Source organism: Melospiza georgiana, chromosome 4 (assembly GCF_028018845.1).
Source record: "Melospiza georgiana isolate bMelGeo1 chromosome 4, bMelGeo1.pri, whole genome shotgun sequence".
Classification (NCBI taxonomy): Eukaryota; Metazoa; Chordata; class Aves; order Passeriformes; family Passerellidae; genus Melospiza; species Melospiza georgiana.
In genome coordinates this window covers 11,795,476-11,815,575 of record NC_080433.1, presented here as the reverse complement: position 1 = coordinate 11,815,575, position 20,100 = coordinate 11,795,476, and the positions used below count along the sequence as shown (strand labels likewise).

At 39.2% G+C, this 20,100-nt stretch overlaps 1 protein-coding gene across 12 annotated transcripts in view; it reads left to right on the top strand.

The window, feature by feature from the left end:
• The window catches only part of WNK1 (WNK lysine deficient protein kinase 1), a 97,690-nt gene that overhangs the window by 39,389 nt on the left and 38,201 nt on the right, over positions 1 to 20,100 (top strand). For all 12 annotated transcript variants that reach the window (XM_058023480.1, XM_058023478.1, XM_058023477.1 and 9 more), the window contains exons 5-8: positions 14,141 to 14,229; positions 15,249 to 15,468; positions 15,679 to 16,015; positions 17,074 to 17,258. In XM_058023480.1, coding sequence (XP_057879463.1) covers positions 14,141 to 14,229; positions 15,249 to 15,468; positions 15,679 to 16,015; positions 17,074 to 17,258 — 831 coding nt within the window. The remainder of the gene's footprint in view (positions 1 to 14,140; positions 14,230 to 15,248; positions 15,469 to 15,678; positions 16,016 to 17,073; positions 17,259 to 20,100) is intronic.

The window sequence follows — 20,100 nt, the reverse complement described above, 5'->3', positions numbered from 1 at the left end:
AGGGGCGCAGAAGAAGGAGGAAAAAAGGCATAAGTGGTCACTTCAGTGTTTTGCATAGATGCTAGAATAACTTTTTATATTCATTTATATACATACAGAGTTGGGGTTTTTTGGTTTAGTTTTTTGTGTGTGTGTTGGCAAACTTACCTGTAATTTTCTAAATAGACTTGAAGAACTAGACTAAAGTCTAGTTTACAGCACAATCTGTCCTGGAAGCAGTTGGGATCAGTGAAAGAAAGCTGTGTATCTCACTAGAACAGTCTCAGTGGTGCCTTTTGCTGTGCTTATGGATGTGTCTTGGACAGAGCCAAAGCAGCAAAATTTGCATGGACATTGCCTAATGTCACTGTCCTAATGTAATTAATGTCACTGTCCTGCTTGTTCCCCAAGGACACTGCTAGGAACTGGGATGTTGCTGAGAATCAGCTGTTGAGACAACCTCAGGCTTGTAAATCCCCTGCTCTTTGAAGTACATAACTGGAAAGCTTTGTAGGGACTTGCCAGCAGCAAAAGTTACCTAGAGACTTACCAGGGTTCCACTTACCACTTGTTTTTTGTGTGTGGTGCTCCTTTGTCCCCATTGTTATTGGCTGACAGTGGAAATTCTCAGTGGATGACAAACACTGGCAATTTTTTGGCTTGTCCAATTCCACCTTCTCTTCTACTCTGCTGATGGTTCACAAATCAAGTTTATAGGTCAATTTTTTCCCCAACTATTTAATTTACTGCTTGAGAGCTCTTAAGATACACTTTGATATGAAATCCAGCAAATAATGTTTTATTTCAGAAGTAGCAAAGGACAGGAAGGTAAAGAAAGTGAAATGTACATTTGTGTGCTTCGGTATTTTTGGAGTTGTTCATTTCAGTGTAGTTGCAAAGCAGTTTTTTCAAAACAAAACCAACCAGAAACAAAATGTGAAGAATTTTTAAGGAAAGCTTTCAATGAAGGCAAGACAATGTTACCTGGAAATAAAGCACAATCCTGTCTTAGCTGATAATGGAGGATTGGTGTTCTATAATGTGGAAAGAGATCTATGTTATGAAGGTGAAATTAAATACTCCTGGCATTCTTTTTACCACTCCATGAAAGCTCTGTGAACCAATGGGAAAAAGAGCCTGGTAGTTCTAGATTTAGAAGATTTTAGAGATTTTAGAAGTTTAGACCGTGTGTGCAGTTGTGGGGTGAACCATTTGCCAAATTCAGTGCTTGAAAGGACCGTGAGTGAACTATCAATAACAGAGTGGAGGCAGAAAACTCCCTCCTGCCAAAGTGACTTGAGCAGTACTTACCAACACATCTCTTCTAACGTATGTTGGAAGGTGGGTGTGCTTTGTGGAAGATGTTTAGCATCTCCGTTTCAACCCTTGCATTGCTACCTCCCTGTAAATGTTTAGGATGTTTTGAAGTAGCAGCTACAGTCCTGCTGTGCCTTAAACTGAAAGGATTGTTTTATCTAGGTGCATACAGAGAGCAGAATGAAGGACAATAAGAATGGTCTGCTGTGAAAGTCATGAAAGGTCATACCATGTTGGAGCTTAAAAACCACTGAAACTCCAAAGGCAATAAGATCAAAATGTGCAGCCACTCACTGCAGGCCATATGTATTTAAATTACTTAATTTCCCTCACCCTCTTTGCAGGAACTATTAGGCTTAGTAAAAAGCAAAGTTGCTCCATTTTCTCAAATCCTTGCTATTGCTTAGGACAGAATCCTGTAAAAGATCTCTTAATGCCCAGGGTGTCCTCTCAGAACCTCTTGGTAATACCAGCTTATGTTCTTTTCTACCATTTTGCTGTGCATTGGTCTCATTTTTAGGGGGCTTTCAGCTGTGTTGAGTTTTGACCTGACACCTTTTGTGATAAGGATGGCTCTAGCTGATGTCCAGATACTGCAGCTTTGCAGTCCTGCTCAGAGTACTCAGTCCTGTCTTTCCTCATGGCTGGAAGCAGTTTTTTGTTAAATAATACACCTTGGCAAGCACAGATCTAGAATTTGGATCTAAAGGCTGAAGTTCCTCTCACAGATGAGACATTTTTTGGCCCAGGCAGAAATTGTTGCTTCACATCTTGGACAATAGCATTGCTGCATAAGCCTGCTGTTTCTGAGATGCTCATTTATACTGTCTACATTCTCTCACTGGGAAGTTCCTGTAATTCCTTAACACTGTCCTAGGATAAAGTTCTTGAATTTTCTCTGGCCCAAGAAACACAAGTGCAATTAAATTGTTATTCTGGATTACTTTATCTAGAGGAATTCTTTTAACAGGGTAACCTGGATATGTACCTGGCTTAAAAACCAAAACTGTGCAGAATTTGTAGGGCTCAAGGTATTATGCCAAACTTTGTTTCACCATTCTGATAAGGAAACCAGCATTTTAACACAGAATAATAACCTCTGTTTGTACTTGCACCCTTTAGCATATTCAGTCCAGACCCTTTCACTAGCAGTTTCTTTAGAAAAGAAAGACATCTGCTTGGCTTGTCACTCAGGCATAAAGGAATCTAGCCTTTATCTTTGTTTTCATTAAATCATAGTGTTGCAATTTTGTCTAAAAAACCCTGTTTTCTTTATTGAAGCCATCCTCTGCTGTTCTTTGGAAATGCTTCTAAATAAATTTGTAGTCAGTGCTTAAAGAATTGCAGCTCTTTGGATTTTTACCTTCCTGTGGGATGGGGAAATCTCTGAGGTTTAAGCAGTATGTCTCCTGAGCTGGGACTGAATGCATCCAGTGAGCACTTACTGATTCCTGGTTGGCCTCAGAAAAGAAATAATCTAACTCTGCAATGAATTGATAACAGGCTGTACTATAGTTAAAGTACTGATTTCCTCTCCTTTGTCATTTTTCTTCCTCTGTCCTCTTGTGCAAGCACAGTTGTCTGTGTGGAATGCTACTAGATTAGGGAATGGATCCCCCTTTTTTGTGGTTTTACTTTTCTGTTTGTTTTCCCCTAATGTTTTTTATTTTTTGCAATTCTGCTGTGTATCCAAGTAATGGAGGGAGTTACAATGCAAAATGTAATCAAGATATAGGATAATTTTATATACTTGCTTACATAAAAAACAAAAGAGTGTAAGAGCTTGGTTAAATTCAGGAGGGTTTCCCTGTCTGACTTTGTTCTTTTCAGGAGACTGGTATAGTTTCTTTGACCTGTTCCATGCATAGTGCAATTAAACACTTTGTCACAGGAGATACTTAAAATGGACTACACGTGCATTTAAATGGAAAAAGAGATATTTATAGAACAAATATCTTAAGTATGATTTCTTAATTTAGTCTGTTTGGGCATCAGTGCAGTGAAGGCATAACTAACTGCAGTAACTGCAGCTGCTTTGCCTCAGCCTCTGGTGAGACTGTGGAAACCCAGGCTGTTGCCTCAAAATCTAGATCTCTAATACTTGGATGTCCCAAAGCTTAAATTTGCTGGGGGATTGACTAGTCCCAGGACTAGTAAAAAGACAATTATTATGTTTATTACGGAGATTTTTCTCCTTCTTGCATATATATCACTAACATAAAAATCCAGATATGTTCATTGCAAAAAAGTTAATAAAACCATTCTCAGTTTCAAGTCTACTAATCATCTTTGAGTATGAGCAGAAAACCCCCTTGTTCTTTCTCCCCCCTCCCATCATATAAACTTACCTTTTAAATTTTCCTGATGGACTTGTGCTCTGTAGTTGATTTTCTCCATGCTTACTTTGACAAAGTGAAGTTTTGTATTTGTTCATTCTTTCACCAGAAGTCCAGTCTGTTCTCTCTAAACAAATGTCTGTTGTCTGAGCTGGCCTTAAGATGAGAAGGGGGGGAAAAAAAGCATTTTGCATTTTTTAAGTTTAAAAAAAAAAGGTTGTTCGGTACTAAAATGTTCCACAGCAAGCACAACATTTTTCTTCTCTGTTCTCCAGAGCTTAAAAAAGGGCCTAAGGGAACAAGGCACATAATGAGTAACCTGACCAGGCAGTGTCTAACTGGTTTAAAACTCCTTAATCTCCCTAACTGGTGGGAACTGGAATTCACTGGTTAGGGTGAAGGTCATTCTCTTTGCTGGAAACAAGGCAGCTACAAAGTGCTGTAGTTTGGTTAGTTGAGGTAAAATGAATCTTTTCTTTAGTGTCCTAAAAGTTAGGTGTCATAGCTGTCTAGACCAGTCAATTGCTTCATTTTCACTAGAGGTGCAGTGGACAAAGTATTCCAGCTCTTATTTTCTTCTTCTTCCTGAGGGATCTTAAGTAGTAAATAACAAATACTAAACCTTTAGACAGATGATTAATTTTACTTGCAGTACTTAATGAGTGGTGATTAATTTCTTCTTCTACTTCCTTGAAGCAATATCTAGCATTTTTTAGGCACGAATATAATTTTCTTTACCTTACATGACTTGGTTTCTTGACCTGGTTTAAATAGATATGGAGATCTTTCCTATCAACCTTTCTAGTGAAAAAAAACTTGGAAAAAAATCAGTGGAAAAGTAGTGGAGGAAACCCTCCAACAGAGAAGGTGATCTTTTGTGAAAGCAGGTATTGAAAGGCTACAAACCTTCAATCAAGCACAGAAACATTAATTGGAAGAAAGGGTAAACTCTTGTATTCCTTCAAAGAAGAAACTCCTGGCAGTAAAGTGTGAAATGTAAAAACAATATTGCACATCATGTTCAGCCTTTTGAGAAGACTGAGAGGACCTTATCAATGTCTGAGTATCTGAAAGGAGGGTGCCAGAGGATGGAGCCAGGTTTTTGGTGGTGCCAGACTATAGAACAAGAAGTCATGGGGAGAAACTGATGCACAGAAGCTCCACCTGGACATGAGGAAGAACTTCTTTCCTGTGCAGTGATCATGCACTGAACAGATTGTGCAGAGAGGGTGTGGACTCTCCCTCACTGGGGATATTCCAGAACCCTCTGGATGCAATCCTGTGCCCTGTGCTCTGGGATGGCCCTGCTCGGGCAGGGAGGTGGGAGTAGACCACTGTGGTCCCTTCCAGCCTGACCCCAGTCTGTGATTTTGTGCTGTTTGCACAGCTAAGTCAGGTGCTGCTGAATTTGGAAGGGAAAAGGCTTATTCAACTGAATTATTTTCTAAAAGTAACGCACTGTTCAGCATCAAAAGCTTTAAGATCACAGCTAATTTTTTTTTTTTTTGTCAATATTGATGTGAAACAAACTTGGTTTGAAGTAAAGGGAGCTGTTTCTTTCTTGCTCACTGATGGGCCTGGATTGTGTCTTGGTAGTTTTGAACAGGATATGGTTTTAAGATCATCAGGAATTGAAAGGAGTGGAGGATTGTGAGCATTTTTTGAGCTGCATAAAATCAAGTGTAATTTAATTTCTGAAATGTAGTAGTAATGCAGAGTTTCTAGATGTATTTTTAGAAACCTAAGTAAGTTCGCAGAATATGGGTGAAACACTGTATCTTTCAAAATTTGGAAGTTTAAAAGGTATCTTTCAACGATCAGATCTCTTAAAACTATGATCCTAGCATTTAATATTCTATCCTGTACTGACATCCATTTAATTCTTACATTAACTGAGGTTAATTTAACAAGAGATGGGAAGGTGGCTCTTAAGAACAAGGAGGTGATAAGTGTTTTTAAAATGCCTGGCTCTGCAGTGTGGTGAGAACCATTATAATTCTGTGATTGGTGAATCACTGAAACATTCCTGTGGGGAGACTGATGGTTCAATGTTATTTGTCATAGAGTGCCACTGGTTAAAAATACTGACACTAAGAATGCATAGGCTGCTATTTCTTGTCCTGCCAGCTGTACTGCTATAGTTGCAAGGGGTAGGAATGGGATAACTCCAGCAAAGTCTTCACTCCTATTAGGATGAGTCTGAAAATAAAAGGCATGGTGACTTTTGGTGCATTGTTGGAATTGTGCACTATTTTTGGTGTGTGCAACATTACCTTTAGGCCTTTTAAGTAGAAAATCCTTTTCTAAAGGCTAGTTCTGGTACCAGATGGGTTTTATGGCCCATATTACATCATTATTTAAATTCAGTTTGAAGTCCAGTGGAACTAATCTCTGCTTTTGAGTTACTGTACATGAACTTAAAAATGGGTGCAGAACAATGATTTTCTACCAGAGTGGGAGCAGATCAAAGCAGAGGGTGCAACTAATGCAATTTTATTTTTCAAAAACATGTTTTCCATACTGAAAATAGAAGACAGACACTTCTAGTGTTGTGTCACTGTGGCATTTCTAAATTTATATAACTGAAATGTATGTCTAGGCATGTCTGGTTTTGGTTTTTTTGAAAGCCATTTTCAAGCTGAAGTCCCAAAAAAGCAAAGGGTCACTGAGCTAGCTCAAGGTGTTCATATTAGAGGCAGCATCTCTGCTTCTAAGGGTTAGGTGAATGAACTGTATGTGACAGGTGAAACTGGTCTTACCTTTATGCTTTTGTGCAAGAGTGAAAGAGTTAATACCTGATCTACTTGTCCAATCAGACTTTGTTTCAGAAGAACCTCTGTCCTCATACTGTGGGTTTCTTAACAAGGCTCTTTTCACTGTTGCATGCCCCAATATGGTAATTGTTAGCCAGATGTGCCCTGAGAAACTCTGTCCTGGTTACAAAATCTCCTGTTCTGGAGCTTGAGTGATATATTCTATACATTAGAATTGCTGCAATTACTGTTGTGATTAATTAATAACTTTTTTAAAAACTGAAACAATATTCTTAGCTTCACATTCTTTGGACTTTTAAAATAAGCAGATACTTTATTTACTTGGTGGCTCTGAAGAGCAGTGGACTTCCATGTCTTGAGTAAAAGCTTATATTAATTTTTTTGCTGGGCTGGATCACTTGCCAGGGAGGTAGCTCTGAGCTGTAGTATATATTCTGAGTAGTATATATTCTGCAATAGTGCATAGCATTTTAGTATTATCACAAATACAGTGGGTTTTGACTTCAGTTACTGCCTTTGTCTTGAGAGTGCTGGAAAGGCTTGAAGGCAGGAATTTCTAAGAAGAGTTGTGACTAGTCCCTGTTCAAAGTTAAGCATGTGAAGTAACAGAACTGTACCCTACTGGAGCAGTCTTGTAAGGCTTTGAATGCTGTAAAGTCTCTGGCTTTAGTAGATAAAAGTACAGTGCTGAGACACTGACAGAGAAGTTGGTTGAGTAGGCAGTGTCAGTATTCTCCAGTTCTTAGACTAGCAGATCACCTGTAGGATATGTATGTGAAGGTGGTAGTGAGCAAAGACTGCTCATGGATTGAGGAGTCTGTTTTATCCTTTTCACCAAAACTTCTCTCATACAAATTTAACTTCAGGAAGAAGCAATTAGTTTGAGTGTGTAAATGAAGATACATCTTGTGTATATAACAAATTGAGTTCTGTACATCTGTCAATTTGTTGTTGTGATTGACCTCTAATTTTTTTGTTAATGCCTCAAAATGTTTTTGAAGTTAGGTGTTAAATTAAAGAGGAAGAGTATCTAAATTGCAGCAAGCAGGCCTGTATGAATTCTACAGCATTGCCATTGTCTTCACAGTGTGATTCTGAACTCAGGGCACACATGCTTACCTGTTGGTGTGGAAAAAGTTAAGGATCATGAGACTTAAATAACTTACACACCTGCACTGCAGAGGATGAAGGCCAGTTGGTTAAGGTGTTTCAGTGGCATAGAGCTCTGAAATAGATGAGATGGGAAATTTTGATGTGGGTGATGGTAGGTAGATCTGTCAAGTTCAAGAGGTGTTGGGTTCCAAATATGCAGTTGTTGTTTTTGATCAGAAGGGGAGAGGGCAAGGCCTGTCCTGGCCTGAACGGTGCCTCATGAGCTGGCTCTGGCTCACTAAAGCTTTCATCTGCTCCCACTGCTTGCATTGCAGTAATGCTGTTTACTCTGCTAGGATACTGATCTGGTACGGAGTTTATTCTGCAGGATTTACCAATTTAATCCTTGGCAGAATTATCAATTGTTCAGAATTAATTGCTATGAAAACACTGACATCAGCGAAACTAAATTTTTACTTCTGTTTAATATGTTGCATTTCTATTTCTTTAAAAAAAATTACTCTAGTTTGCTTTTTAACCAGAGCAAGAAAATCCATCCTCTGTAGGCAAACCATGTGTCTCTTGAGCTGAGTAAATGTTAAGCTGAAGTCTTTGTTTTCATTCTCTGTATTCAGTTCAACTGGGGTGAGAATTATCAAACAGTTTCAGATATATTCTGTGTGAAATAAGGAAAGAAATAGATCTGAAAGATTTTTCCTAGAACAGGCAGCAGGATTGAGATGAATGATTAGAGGTGGTGAAAGGGTTAAGCATGCAGGTTTTGAGGGCTGGGTAAGTAACTAATTGCAGGTAGTGAAATTTAGGAGATCACGGGGTAAACCAATTTAAAGGCTATATATACCATAGCCTGAGGGCTTCTTTGGGACTGGGGGAAAGAGGTTGGATCTTTTTTTTCCACTGCAATCATACTCTCTCTAAATTCCTGAATTAATGGTTTGTGGCAGCCTGAGACTGGCTCAAACTAGAGTGGTAACAGCTTAGCAGAAAGGAAATATAGACATTTTAATTACTTTGTTTGTGTGATTTGACTTTGCTGCTGGTGCTATTAGCTTCTGGACTGCACTGTTAGAACATTTTGTTTGAGAAGATCAATCAGTTACTGTAGAATTCTTTCCAGGCTCTTAGAATTACAGCATCTTTGAAAAGAGCCAAGCAGGGGTTATGGTTCTGCTGGGACAGGTAGACTTGACTTGTCAAAAGCTGGAATGTTGAATGTTCTTTGCAGGTCATGCTCTGTACCCCAGAAAAGTGTAGCCTTAATTGTGTGGAATGTTGCTTTTGCAACAGTGATGGTGTGTATTATAAAAACATCACTGGTATAATTGTGGTATGCTTGAGGAACTGAATATGTTATTTTAGAGTGAAAAGTGATCTTGATAATTCTAAATTGCATTTTATAACAGTTCATCAGCACTAGCTTGTCAAAGTTTGTTTGCTAAGTTCATCTTTAAAATGATATATGTGATTTTTCTTAGCATTGCTCCTTATGTCCTTACAATAAAAAAACCCAAACCCTGAAGCTATGGCCAGCTCATTTGATTAATAAACAGGTTTTACAATGGTTGCTTGGAACTGGGTATCAGAAGAAAAAAAAAAATTGAACTTCAGGTTGAGGTCTGAAGTCTAGCAAGAGATACTAGAAAATACAACTCTGGATTAATCCAGTTTGTGAGCATGTGGTGAAAACCAAGCAACAATGCAGCTTTCTAATGTTGTCCAGCAGTTTAAAAATCACCTTCAAATCTCTGTGCCCTTACAGTAAGGAGAAAAGAGAAGGAAATCAGATGTTGTTGCACAGGTAGCAAAATGCATTATGCTGCTGTGATTCTGACTTGTGTTTAGTTGGGCTGAGTGGCAGTCAGCTGTGTGTGTGCTGCTTGTAGCCCCATGGAAGGGAGAGGAGGAGCAGCAGCTGCCTTCATTCCCCTGCACAACACACTGACCAACTTGCTTGCCCTGGTCAAAGAGGAGCTTGTGCAGCAGCAGGAGGGAACTGCATGATGATCACACTGCCAGCCTTAAACTCCTGCAGGAAACCTGGGTGGAGAGTAGGCAGAGCAGCCAAGTGGGTGGGTGGGGACAGGCAGGAAGGAAAGGATCCCTCTGCTGTCCCTTCTTCCTCCTCTCACAGCTGGCTGGGCAGGCAGAAAGGGACTTGCTTACCTCTTGCTCTTACTGATTCTTTCTAGTCAGTATTAGAGTGACAAAAGCAGATATTGAGCTCAAATCTCTGCAGCCTCATGTACTGGACTTGGAAAATAACAAGAGATGTCAAGGAGAGAACAATGCTCCCTTCTAACCTTGATGTCTGCTTTCCTTCTGCTGTGCGTTAAGTCCACAGCCCAGTGGAGTGCCATTGGAAAATAGCACCTTGCTAACTGTGGTGTGTGTGGCTCTCTTTTCCTGATGGATTTCACAAAAAGAGAGATCTGTCCCATTTTTGTAATTGTTAATTCCCGCTGTTGCTGCTCTCACAAGGATTGTGCTAAAGAGGTGAGTAAGAATTTCAGCTCTGTCAAGTGCGTGTAGCCACAGGAAAGTATTTTGGAGGTGAATCAGAGTTCTCTACAAATCTTTTGAACTGCTTTACATTTGCTTAGCTTGGTTCTTTAGCTTTTAAACTTGACTTTACTTTTCCCCCTGTAGTTTTGTAAAATGTAAATTAAAATCCTGACCATCAAGGCTGGAACATTATTGATTCTGCTATTTTCCACCTATGGTTTTGGTCCAGATCTAAGCATTTTTTATTAAATTTAGAATGTCTGAGGGTATGTAATACTTCATCTGCCTTCATTTTGATTTGTTGTAGAAGTTATACAGCATTGATTGTACCTTCTCTAATGAAGAAAACTATATTTTCAGTTCTCTAATGAAGTAAAAGATATTTTCAGTATCTCTTGCATTAGAACAAGATGTTAAGCTACTGACTCAGTAATCTGGTGATGTAATTAATGCAAAATATTATGTATTTCTAGGCAAAAAATTATGCAAGAGTTCTAGATAGCTTATACTTTGGGGTTTCAAAGTTTCCTGGAAATTTAGTGTTTTTAAGAATACCTAACTTGCTTTTAGTTCATCAGGTAACTTTTGATTATGTTGAATTTTGGAACATATTTTTTCACCTGGTTAAAATCTGATAAAATCACAAACTTTCACATCTAAAATAAGTGAAACATGAAATCTCTTTTATGCTTAACATGCAAACTGTGAGTTTTTAGTTTTGTATCTTTGGCTACCTACATAAGCATCCATATTTTAGAGGTATTCTCAAAATCTAAGTATTGAGTGATTTTTTTTTTTAAAATTGGTGCTTCTTTCAAAATAAGCAGTTCTGCCCTGACTGTTCTGTAAGCCCGAGAGTTCAAGCAGCAGTGTAGGAAACTTCAGCTCACTGGAAGCTGCTGCTGCCTTTTTGGTTGGATTTGTTTAAAGTCTGATACATGCTGTGATTTGGTTCATTATGCAGCTGTATTAATGTGTTTGCTGGCAAAATAATGGAAATTACACTGGTGGGGAACTGGGAAATGGAGAAAAGGACACTTGCTTTCAGCAGCACTGTCAGCTTGTGCAATTTTAGAACAGTAGCTTGAGAAAATGTTGATTTTTCATGTGTGCCTGTTAGACCTGTCTATTCTTTTTTTTCTTTTGCAAGGGCTCTTTCTGCTGTTTCTTTAGCAAACTTGTAAATAATGCTAGTGGAATTTGGCTGTTTAATTCTTAATGAACTGCCACTGGGAAATGGGACTAGTAGATTAGGATTTGAGTTGTCCTGTGGCTGTTCTAAGGGGCCCAGGACCAGCACATAGCAATGTGACCATTTTTAGTGTGGTAAATCCAGGAAACACTGCATTTCCTTGAGTGCCTTTGGGTTCAGAAACTGCTGAAGGTATGCTTGGCTGCCCAGCTTGTGCAGTTTTAAGAACACATCAAGGTTATGTGAACTTCAGGATCTGGTCTCCTTTGAGTTTCTGTGTGATGGCAGATTAAGGTGGGGAGGCAGCTCTGGTTAGAAAATATTTCACTGATTTATTGAGTTTTAATCATTTATAGAACCCCTGTCTTGTTGTATAAAATAGTTTGACACTTCCATTGGTGCTTGCAGAAGGGAACAAAAGGGTTTAAAAAGCTGATGAACTTCAGTATCTGGAGAGTGCTTGTCCAGAGCTGGAGAGGAGGCTTAGGCAGCCCTTCTCATGGACTGTGGAGCAAAGTGAAAAATAGGGAGCTTCTTGAACACAGAATCCCAGGCCACAGTGTGGTGTTCTCCCAGATTTTCTGAGGAGCAGTTGGAACATGGAAGCTCTGCTAAAGGGCTGCAGGAGCTTCACTTTTTAACTGTACTCTTGGTTTGGAATTCAGGAGTATTGTAAAATGCTCCTCATAGAAGGGCCCGAAGATTTTGGACAAGTGTTTAATTTCTTTCAGCAGTGAGAAATGCGGGGTAGCAGACTGAATTTCTGATTTTAAAATCTATCCTTAGCTTTAACTTTTCAGGCTCTGTGCAAGAACAGAGCATGTGGTACAATAATTAACAAGAAAAATCAAATCCTGGCTTTGTTATGCTGATATTTTTCTGTACCAGTTGTCTTCCTCATGTTAGCTTTTAGTTTTCTGAAATGAGATTGTCATAGATCTGACATCATCCTTCTGCTGCCACAGTGTGAATGAATGTCAGTGCAGGCTGGTATGTCTGAGGCTTGAGCTATTTAAAAGACTTAAATGTGTTAAACTTGGGTAAATTTAGATGGGAATGTATGCAATAAGGAGTTGAATAATTAATGCATAGATTACATATGTCATACATTTAATTATATAAAAAAATTCTTAATTATATATAGAAATATCTATATTCCATACATAAACCTGAACTTCTGGGACTGTTTTAAGTGTGGTCATAATGAAAGGTGCCACCTTTGACAAGTCAACTGTATGAGCAGAGTTTTATTAATCCCTTTAGAGTGGAGAGCTCTGTGTCCTGCTTGGAAGCAGGAGGTGTATAAGGCCTGGTTACAGTCTGAAACCTTCCCATCCAGACTTTTAAGTCTGATGTTTTATCACCTGGGGCATTGATTTTCTTAAGGCTTAATAATCAGCAAAGCTTCTGAAAGTGTTCAGCTAATTCATTGGCAGACTGTGTTTCAGTGCTTATTCTAGTCACAGTGTAGTCTGCAGTTCTGTGAATTTCAATTGCTAGAGTTTCACAAGGGCGAATTGTAGTCCAAAGAAATAGATAACCTTCCTGTTATAACAGCATACTGGTTCTTATCAAATCAATTGTTTTCTTTCTACAGTGTGGGGTTTTTGTGTTGGCTTTTTTTTTTTTCTTTTAAGAATTCTGACTACAGGGTCGGTAGGTGCAGAGACTGGGATTTAAACTCAAACTTTTCTGTTTCAAGGGTTGTTTCCTGCTCACAGTAGAGGAATGGGGAAAGATCATGTCTTGATGTAACCAGTGTTTTCTAGGATATTGGGAGAAGTTTCTGTTTAGGGCACAAATCACAGTGCTTGTACTGCTACTTCATTTATTTCTGTTCTTTAGAGCTGTGGTTTTCACTTTGTGTTCAGTTGTCATTCAGCAGTGACACAGGGTCAGATGTATCAGGTACATAATTTCAGGATTGTTTAGCTTAAAAACACCAACTCTGTTCAAACATTTGAACAGCATGTCTTCATCCTCTCTCATTCTGCTGTTTTAAATACAGAGTTTGAAACTAAAGGCTGAATAAAGTAAAATTGGGTGCCAGATTTTGTTGTGGACCATTGGCCCCAAAATACCACTTTTGGCTGTGATTAAGTGATGAAGCTTGGCTCTCTGCCTGAAATGTTTTTCAGGATTCCCAGATGGTCACATCTCATGGCATGTTTTACAGCTTTGGGTGGTTAATCTCATTTAGGTTTTGTTTTCCTTTCCCCCTGTAGTTTAGGGTGTATTGGAAAAAGGGTTGCTGTGTATTGTGGAAGGGCTTTTGTACAGCCTGTATTGTAAGCTCATTTTCCTGAGCTCACAACAGCAGTGATGCAGGAGGGTGGGTTGGGTGTAGTAGGGCTTTGGGGGAGAGCTAAGATGCTGGAAGGTTTTTGTTTTTTGTTTTTCTTAAACATTGGACAAGTTATTTAATGATCCAGTCAGATTATCCTGGGCTAAGGTTTTTCCTGTAAAAACCTTCTTCATATAATGGCAGATTGGAAACATTTTGGGAAGCAACAGGATGCTTTAAAGACTGTTAAATTAATGCTGTGGTTTCTGGCATTAGTGTCACATAGGAACCATTTCCTTCCATTCTCAGTCCAGTCTGTGTACTTCCCTCTAACCTGCACAACTTCCATGGAAACTAAAAGGTTTCCTTTCATGCTTCATATGAAATTCCTATCATAGCTTGAGCATCCAAGTGCCAGTGGCTTGTGTTACAGAAATGTACCTGGGAAATGGAAAGGGGTGTGTGTGGAACATTTGCAAAAGTCACTAACAAACAAATGAGTACTGGGGTCAGACTTTGCCTTAATTTGCCCTAGTTACTTAGGTCACTTATCTAGAGAGTAAAAATAGGTGGTTTGTCAGCACAATCAAAACTTGAATCAAATGGGCCTTGCAGTTTCTCAGTTGTTGTTTGTGTGTTTCAGGGTGTCAAGCCAGCCAGCTTTGATAAAGTAGCAATCCCTGAAGTGAAGGAGATTATTGAGGGATGCATTCGGCAAAACAAAGGTGAAAGGTAAGTACTTGCTTTGCAGGTAAAGGTACCAGCTGCTGTCTGAGGCCTTTCTGTCCTTTTGATGATACCAAATCCAGTTAGTTCCTGGGGTCTTTGTTCTGGTGAAAGTTGGGATGCCAGTATTATTTCTGCAGATTCTGATACTTGGTAGATTCCTATTCAGTGATTGTTTAAGAGGATTAAGTGTCAGGAAAAGTGCAAATGCCATAGTAACCATCCATGTCAGTTTATTCAGAAATTCTGTTGCTTTTGTTAAAACTTTGACCTAATCAGCAGAGTAGTGGGGGACAGTCCTTCTGGGTTTCCAGGTGTTTTGATTGGTTGGTTGTTCTGTAATCCTTTGGGTTTTTTTGTCCCTTTGATTCTTTCGGTATGATTGATCATTTTGACGATTCCAAGTTATAAATTCTTGTTGCTCATTTTTATCCACATTTTCTGCAAGAGGACTTCTACTTCAGGTGGCTAACTTGCACTATTATAAGAAATCTGTAACTCTGCTGATGGCTTATTTGTGGGATTTGTTTTGTTTTCTGCTTTTACATGGTTGTTGCTTACTGATTGTCAATTTCAGACTGTTTCAGCTTTGTCCACCCTTTAGTTGCCCTCTGTTCTGTTCAGAACTGGTTTTGTTCATGGATGCTTATTCATCCCATTTTACGAACTCTTGAAGTTTTAGATCTGATGGTGGTGTTGTGTATTTTTAGTTTCAGTTCTTTTTCTTGTTTTTAAACAATTTAGTGGTTTTTTCTCCTTTGAAGTTAATTTTGTTGTTGCACATCACTTATTTTTTGACATTTCATTTAAGCTGTTAGCTACAATTGTTAATGATGTGTTTGTAAATCTCTTTTGTACCTTCAGGACAAAGCTTCTAATTATGCCAACAGAATGCACATAAGGTGGTTCAAAACAGCATAAAACTTAGAGAATAAATCAGGGGAGCATCTGTCAAGGTTATTCCTTAGTCTTTTATGAAATCCTGAGAGCTGAATGTGCTTTCTACATTCTTTCCCAATATCTAGATATGCTATTAAGGACCTTTTGAATCATGCTTTCTTCCAAGAAGAGACTGGAGTACGGGTAGAACTTGCAGAGGAAGATGATGGAGAAAAAATTGCCATTAAACTCTGGCTCCGAATTGAGGACATCAAAAAACTCAAGGGCAAATATAAAGATAATGAGGCAATAGAGTTTTCATTTGATTTGGAAAGAGATGTCCCAGAGGATGTGGCACAGGAAATGGTAAGTGCTGGTGGTCTGACAAAGCTCTGGAAGTAGTGTTGTTCTGTGCCAGTGGGTTGTGGTCTGTCAGCCTCTGCTTTTGCTGTTCCTGTCTAGAAATAAATGAGTTCCCAGGTGTGTAGATGAGTAGTGCCAGAAAGAGCTTTGCTGTAGCACTGGGGCAGGGGCTGTCTGTGGCAGTGTGAATTCTGTGATTGTATCCTCCCTCAGGTGGAGTCTGGCTATGTCTGTGAAGGGGATCACAAGACAATGGCGAAGGCCATCAAGGACAGGGTATCTCTGATTAAGCGCAAGCGAGAGCAGCGCCAGTCGGTGCAAGAAGAGCAGGAGAACATCCTCCAGGAAGAAGGCAGTCAGAAGCAGCAGCTGGAGCAGCAGCAGCCATCAAGTGCTTCCCATGCAGGGTCAAAGCATCCCCAGTCTGTCACTGGTACTACTCCTGTCCCTACTGCTTCAGCGTCGGTTTCCACACAAGTGGAGCCTGAAGAGCCAGAAGCTGATCAACACCAACAGCTGCAGTTCCAGCAACCCAGTATATCTGTTCTTTGTAAGTGCCTCAGTCAGTTTCTTGCACTTACACAGTTTTACATTAGTTTTGTGTTTTTGGTGAATTTAGCAGTAAATGCACTAAAATTATGCTGTCTGCTATTGCAGTAGGACACTAGAAAGCACAGCAACATAAGATGCATTCCTGGGGCTTAGGTGAGCCAAGGCTTGGCACAATTCACAGCCCAATCTTAGCACAAAATGGTTTCTCTTTGTTTCAAGGCAATGTACTTAATGAACTGGGGCACCTAAAGCATGAGCAGCAGCCCTTGGTTCTGCTGCCCTCCTGCAGGGACAGTGTATTCTGGTCCTGCAGAAGGCTGTATGCTCCTGCACCAGTGCAGATCAGGGTATTAAAACCACTTGTTTGAATCCTTGTTAACTTACTTTTAAAGTTGAAATGAGATTAATCTACAAGTAGTTCAGCTCATAATTTCCTTTCTGAAAAGTCTTGATTTTCTGTTTTACATACTGTATGTGAAAAGATGAATTTATAATCCTATCTTCTGCCATCCCAGCATTTGAATCAGTATTTGAATCAAGATGGAAGGTGACAGCTTCTGTATTAGAATGATGAAGTTAAAAAGCAAATTACTGTCTGCTCGTAAATAAGCAGGATTTTAAATTGGCTGTTATGCCTAGTTCACTACTGTGCCTACATGGTGCATCTGCCAGCCAGCACAGCACAACTGTTTTAAATGTCTGCATAAAATTAAATAAAAACAATGATTAATAAACCTTGAAAGAGCATTCATAACAATGTGGAATTTAGGTTTCTATTTCTAGTCTAGACTTTTGTAGGAAATACAGTTTGTTCTTAAATATGCTCCCAAAGAACTCCTGAAATAAGTAATTTTTTCAGGGTTTTAGGGGAAGGCATAATGGAGGAAAAAAAGATTTTAAAATCAGCTTAAATATTACAAGAGGTGAAATGATAATAAAGGTCCATGTGACATGGCACAAAAATCAATTTAATATTTGATCAATTATAGAATATTTGAAATTTTTAATCCAGACCACAGTTCTTAACAATGCATATTTTTCCCTTAACTTTTGCAGCTGATGGAACAGTTGACAGTGGCCAGGGGTCATCTGTGTACACTGAATCTGTGGGCAGTCAGCAGGCTGTGTCCTTTGGTTCCCAGCATGAGCAGTCAGTCTCAAGCACTGGAGTCCAGGGATACCCAGCTTCAGTGGGCCAAGTGCAGTCCCAGCAGCATGGAGGTTATCAGCCACCTGCAGGGGTAAGCCACACCTCACAGCACTGCAAATGCATGGGGTTACTTGGTTTTCTGTGTCTGTGAAAGGTGAGAGGAATCTGCCTGGCCATCTTCCATGTATGTTTTGTTTTGCATAGGATACAGATTCTGCATGGGAGGAGTTCAGGGGTTTTGTTATTGCAAGATGACTGATTTTAGAGGAGGAGGGGAAAGTGCAAGAGTGTCTTTGCCTTTAAAGCTTTTGTTTAAACTTGGCTGCAGTTAAGCAGAATAATGGGTTAGTCATTTTTGTGAATGAAAGTAACATCTCAGAACAAGACTACCTCTTGAAAATAAGCATTTAATCTTGCTTGGGAAGGTGGTGTGTGTATGTGTATATGAAGTTACCAGGGATCAAGCTGCTGGTTTAGTTTGAAGAAGGTATTAGAGTAATTGAAGTCACTGTATGAAATTGCTTTGTGTGTTCTGTGAGACTTTGATTACAGATTCTGCAGGTAAGACTTTTTAAACTGTTACAGAATGTTGCATGTGAGAGCTCCAGACTGAAAAGACCCCACATCCTTGTTCCCAGTTTTATTTCTAGCTTGTGTTGATTTGCTCATCATGTGTATTCCTTTTCCCTGGAAAGTCTGCACTGGGCACAAATACTTTTCCTACTATGTTCATTTGTGTTGCCCTTTTATTTTGGTATGTTTTTTCCTTGGTATGTTTTTAGATCTGAGTAAGAGAGTATGCAGAAATCTATTCTAATTCTGGAGTAGAACTTCTGCTACTTTTATATTGTCTTCAGTGGTTCCCTTGTCGCTTGTTTTTTACACAATTAAAAATCCAAGATTGAGGCAGACATTATGGTATAATGCAGTAACACCATAAAGGAGAAGATTGAGGGTCCTCACTTCTTCTGGTACCTGTGGTTGTAGGTTTTATTACAGAATCACTGGTGTAACTAGGATTTTGGCAAACAGGCCACTATCACCCACAATCAAAGCATCTCCATCTTTTTCAAAGACACTTAACTGAGGTGTGTGGTACTGTTAGTCCTTGATGATGAGTTCTTAATCCCTCTAAATAAGCTGCTCTTCTGGGTAAGCCATATTTTGGAGTGTGGGCACATACTGGGCCAGAAGCCATGTCACTCTCTTGGGATGGCTGGCTTCCAGGTTGAAAGACCAGAATCTTTTGGGAGGAGGAGGGAGAGCAACAAGCACATGATAAAGGAACAGCTAAGCTGTGTAGTTTGCTGCAAAAATGGGCTCAATTCTGTGTGGTGACAACAGTGGCACCAGGAGGCTGGCAGACTACAGGGACTACTGACCCTTTGTTGGGAAGGGGCTGACAGGTCTAAATTACATTGACAACTGAAGAAATGGCCTTAAAAAGAAGCACAGAATTCAATTTGATCAGGACAAGAACAAGGTTGGTGCTTAAACTGGAATAATCAGCTACACAAGTACACGATGAGTAACCACTGGCTAGGCAGCCATTTTGCAAAATAAAATTTTGAAAAGTCAGGGATTACATTGGACCCATAAGCTGGACATGGTCAAAAACATCATGCTGTCATGAAAAAGGCAAACATCCCATTATATGAAATAGTAGTTCTGCTCTTGGCTATTGGTAAGTCTATCCTGGACACCTTGGTTGAGTGAATTGGAGGGTGGCTTGGGAGAAAATTCAGAGGAGACTGTTAAAAAAAACCCAGCAGAAATACCAAAAATGTGGTTTATGTGGGAAGACTAAAATAATTGAGTCTATACATGATAAGCTTGAGGAGAGAGAAAGCTCTAAAAGGCTGCTATGAAATAAGGAGAGGCTGATCAGATCACAACATAGTTGTTAGACAGAATAAGCAATGATAAGCCTAAATTGCAGCATGGAATTATTGTTTAGGAGGGGGTTTATTTAATGCTCAACAAAGATAGATAAGTATTGTCATTTCCATCAGTGTAGAGGCTTTTGAACTATTTGCAAAAATTAGAGTCAGGAATGATAGATAACTACTCCTGCCTTGGAATAGATGAAGATGTATTTAGTTAACTATTTGAGTTCTTTTCTACCTCTCTCTCAAATTTGTAATCAATTTAGCAAGATTTCTCACAACAGAAATCTTGGAAGTCAGATCTCTACTGAATATCTTGCTGTTTTCTCTCTGGAGGTCTGTATTTCATTTTATTTAGTTTAAGATATTGTGGATTACCTCCATATGAAGTGTATACTGCCTCTTTAAAAATATATTTCCATTCACTTAAACCCACAGCAGAACACAATACAACCCCATGCCTGAAAAAAAAAAAGCAATAACCAAAGCCCCTGAACCAAAAAATGCAAATCCCACTTCAAAACTTTATTCCTTCTGATTTGCTTGGATTTTCATGTATGGCCTTTTGGATTGTGGCAAAATTACAAAATCCAGATGTTTTTATTGGCCCAGCATCTGGAAGATGCTTGTCTAAGTCTAATTTTACTGAATTTTCCACAAATTAAACTGAGTGCTTTCCACAACTCATGTTGTAGAAAGTGTAAGGTTTAAATTTTTATGGTAAAGTTTCAGTTAATAAAGAGCCAGCTGCATACATTTAATTCATAATTTGGGCAGAGGAACTGCTCCAGTAGTAGAACAGGGTGACACCTGTAAATACACATTCACTCTAAAAACTAATCAGTGTTTGAAACTCTTAAGTTTTTATTTGTCAGACTACCAGGTGCTTTGAGTACACACACTAGGGCTGTGTCTTGTAGTCCAAGAGAAAATATTCTCTGTCTGGTGTTCCTTCCATGTGTTTCTCATGAGGGTTCTAGGGAGCTTTCCACCCTGCTCAGTAACCTAAGGCAAACTGGGCTCCTCAGAGGTGCACACAGCCTGTTC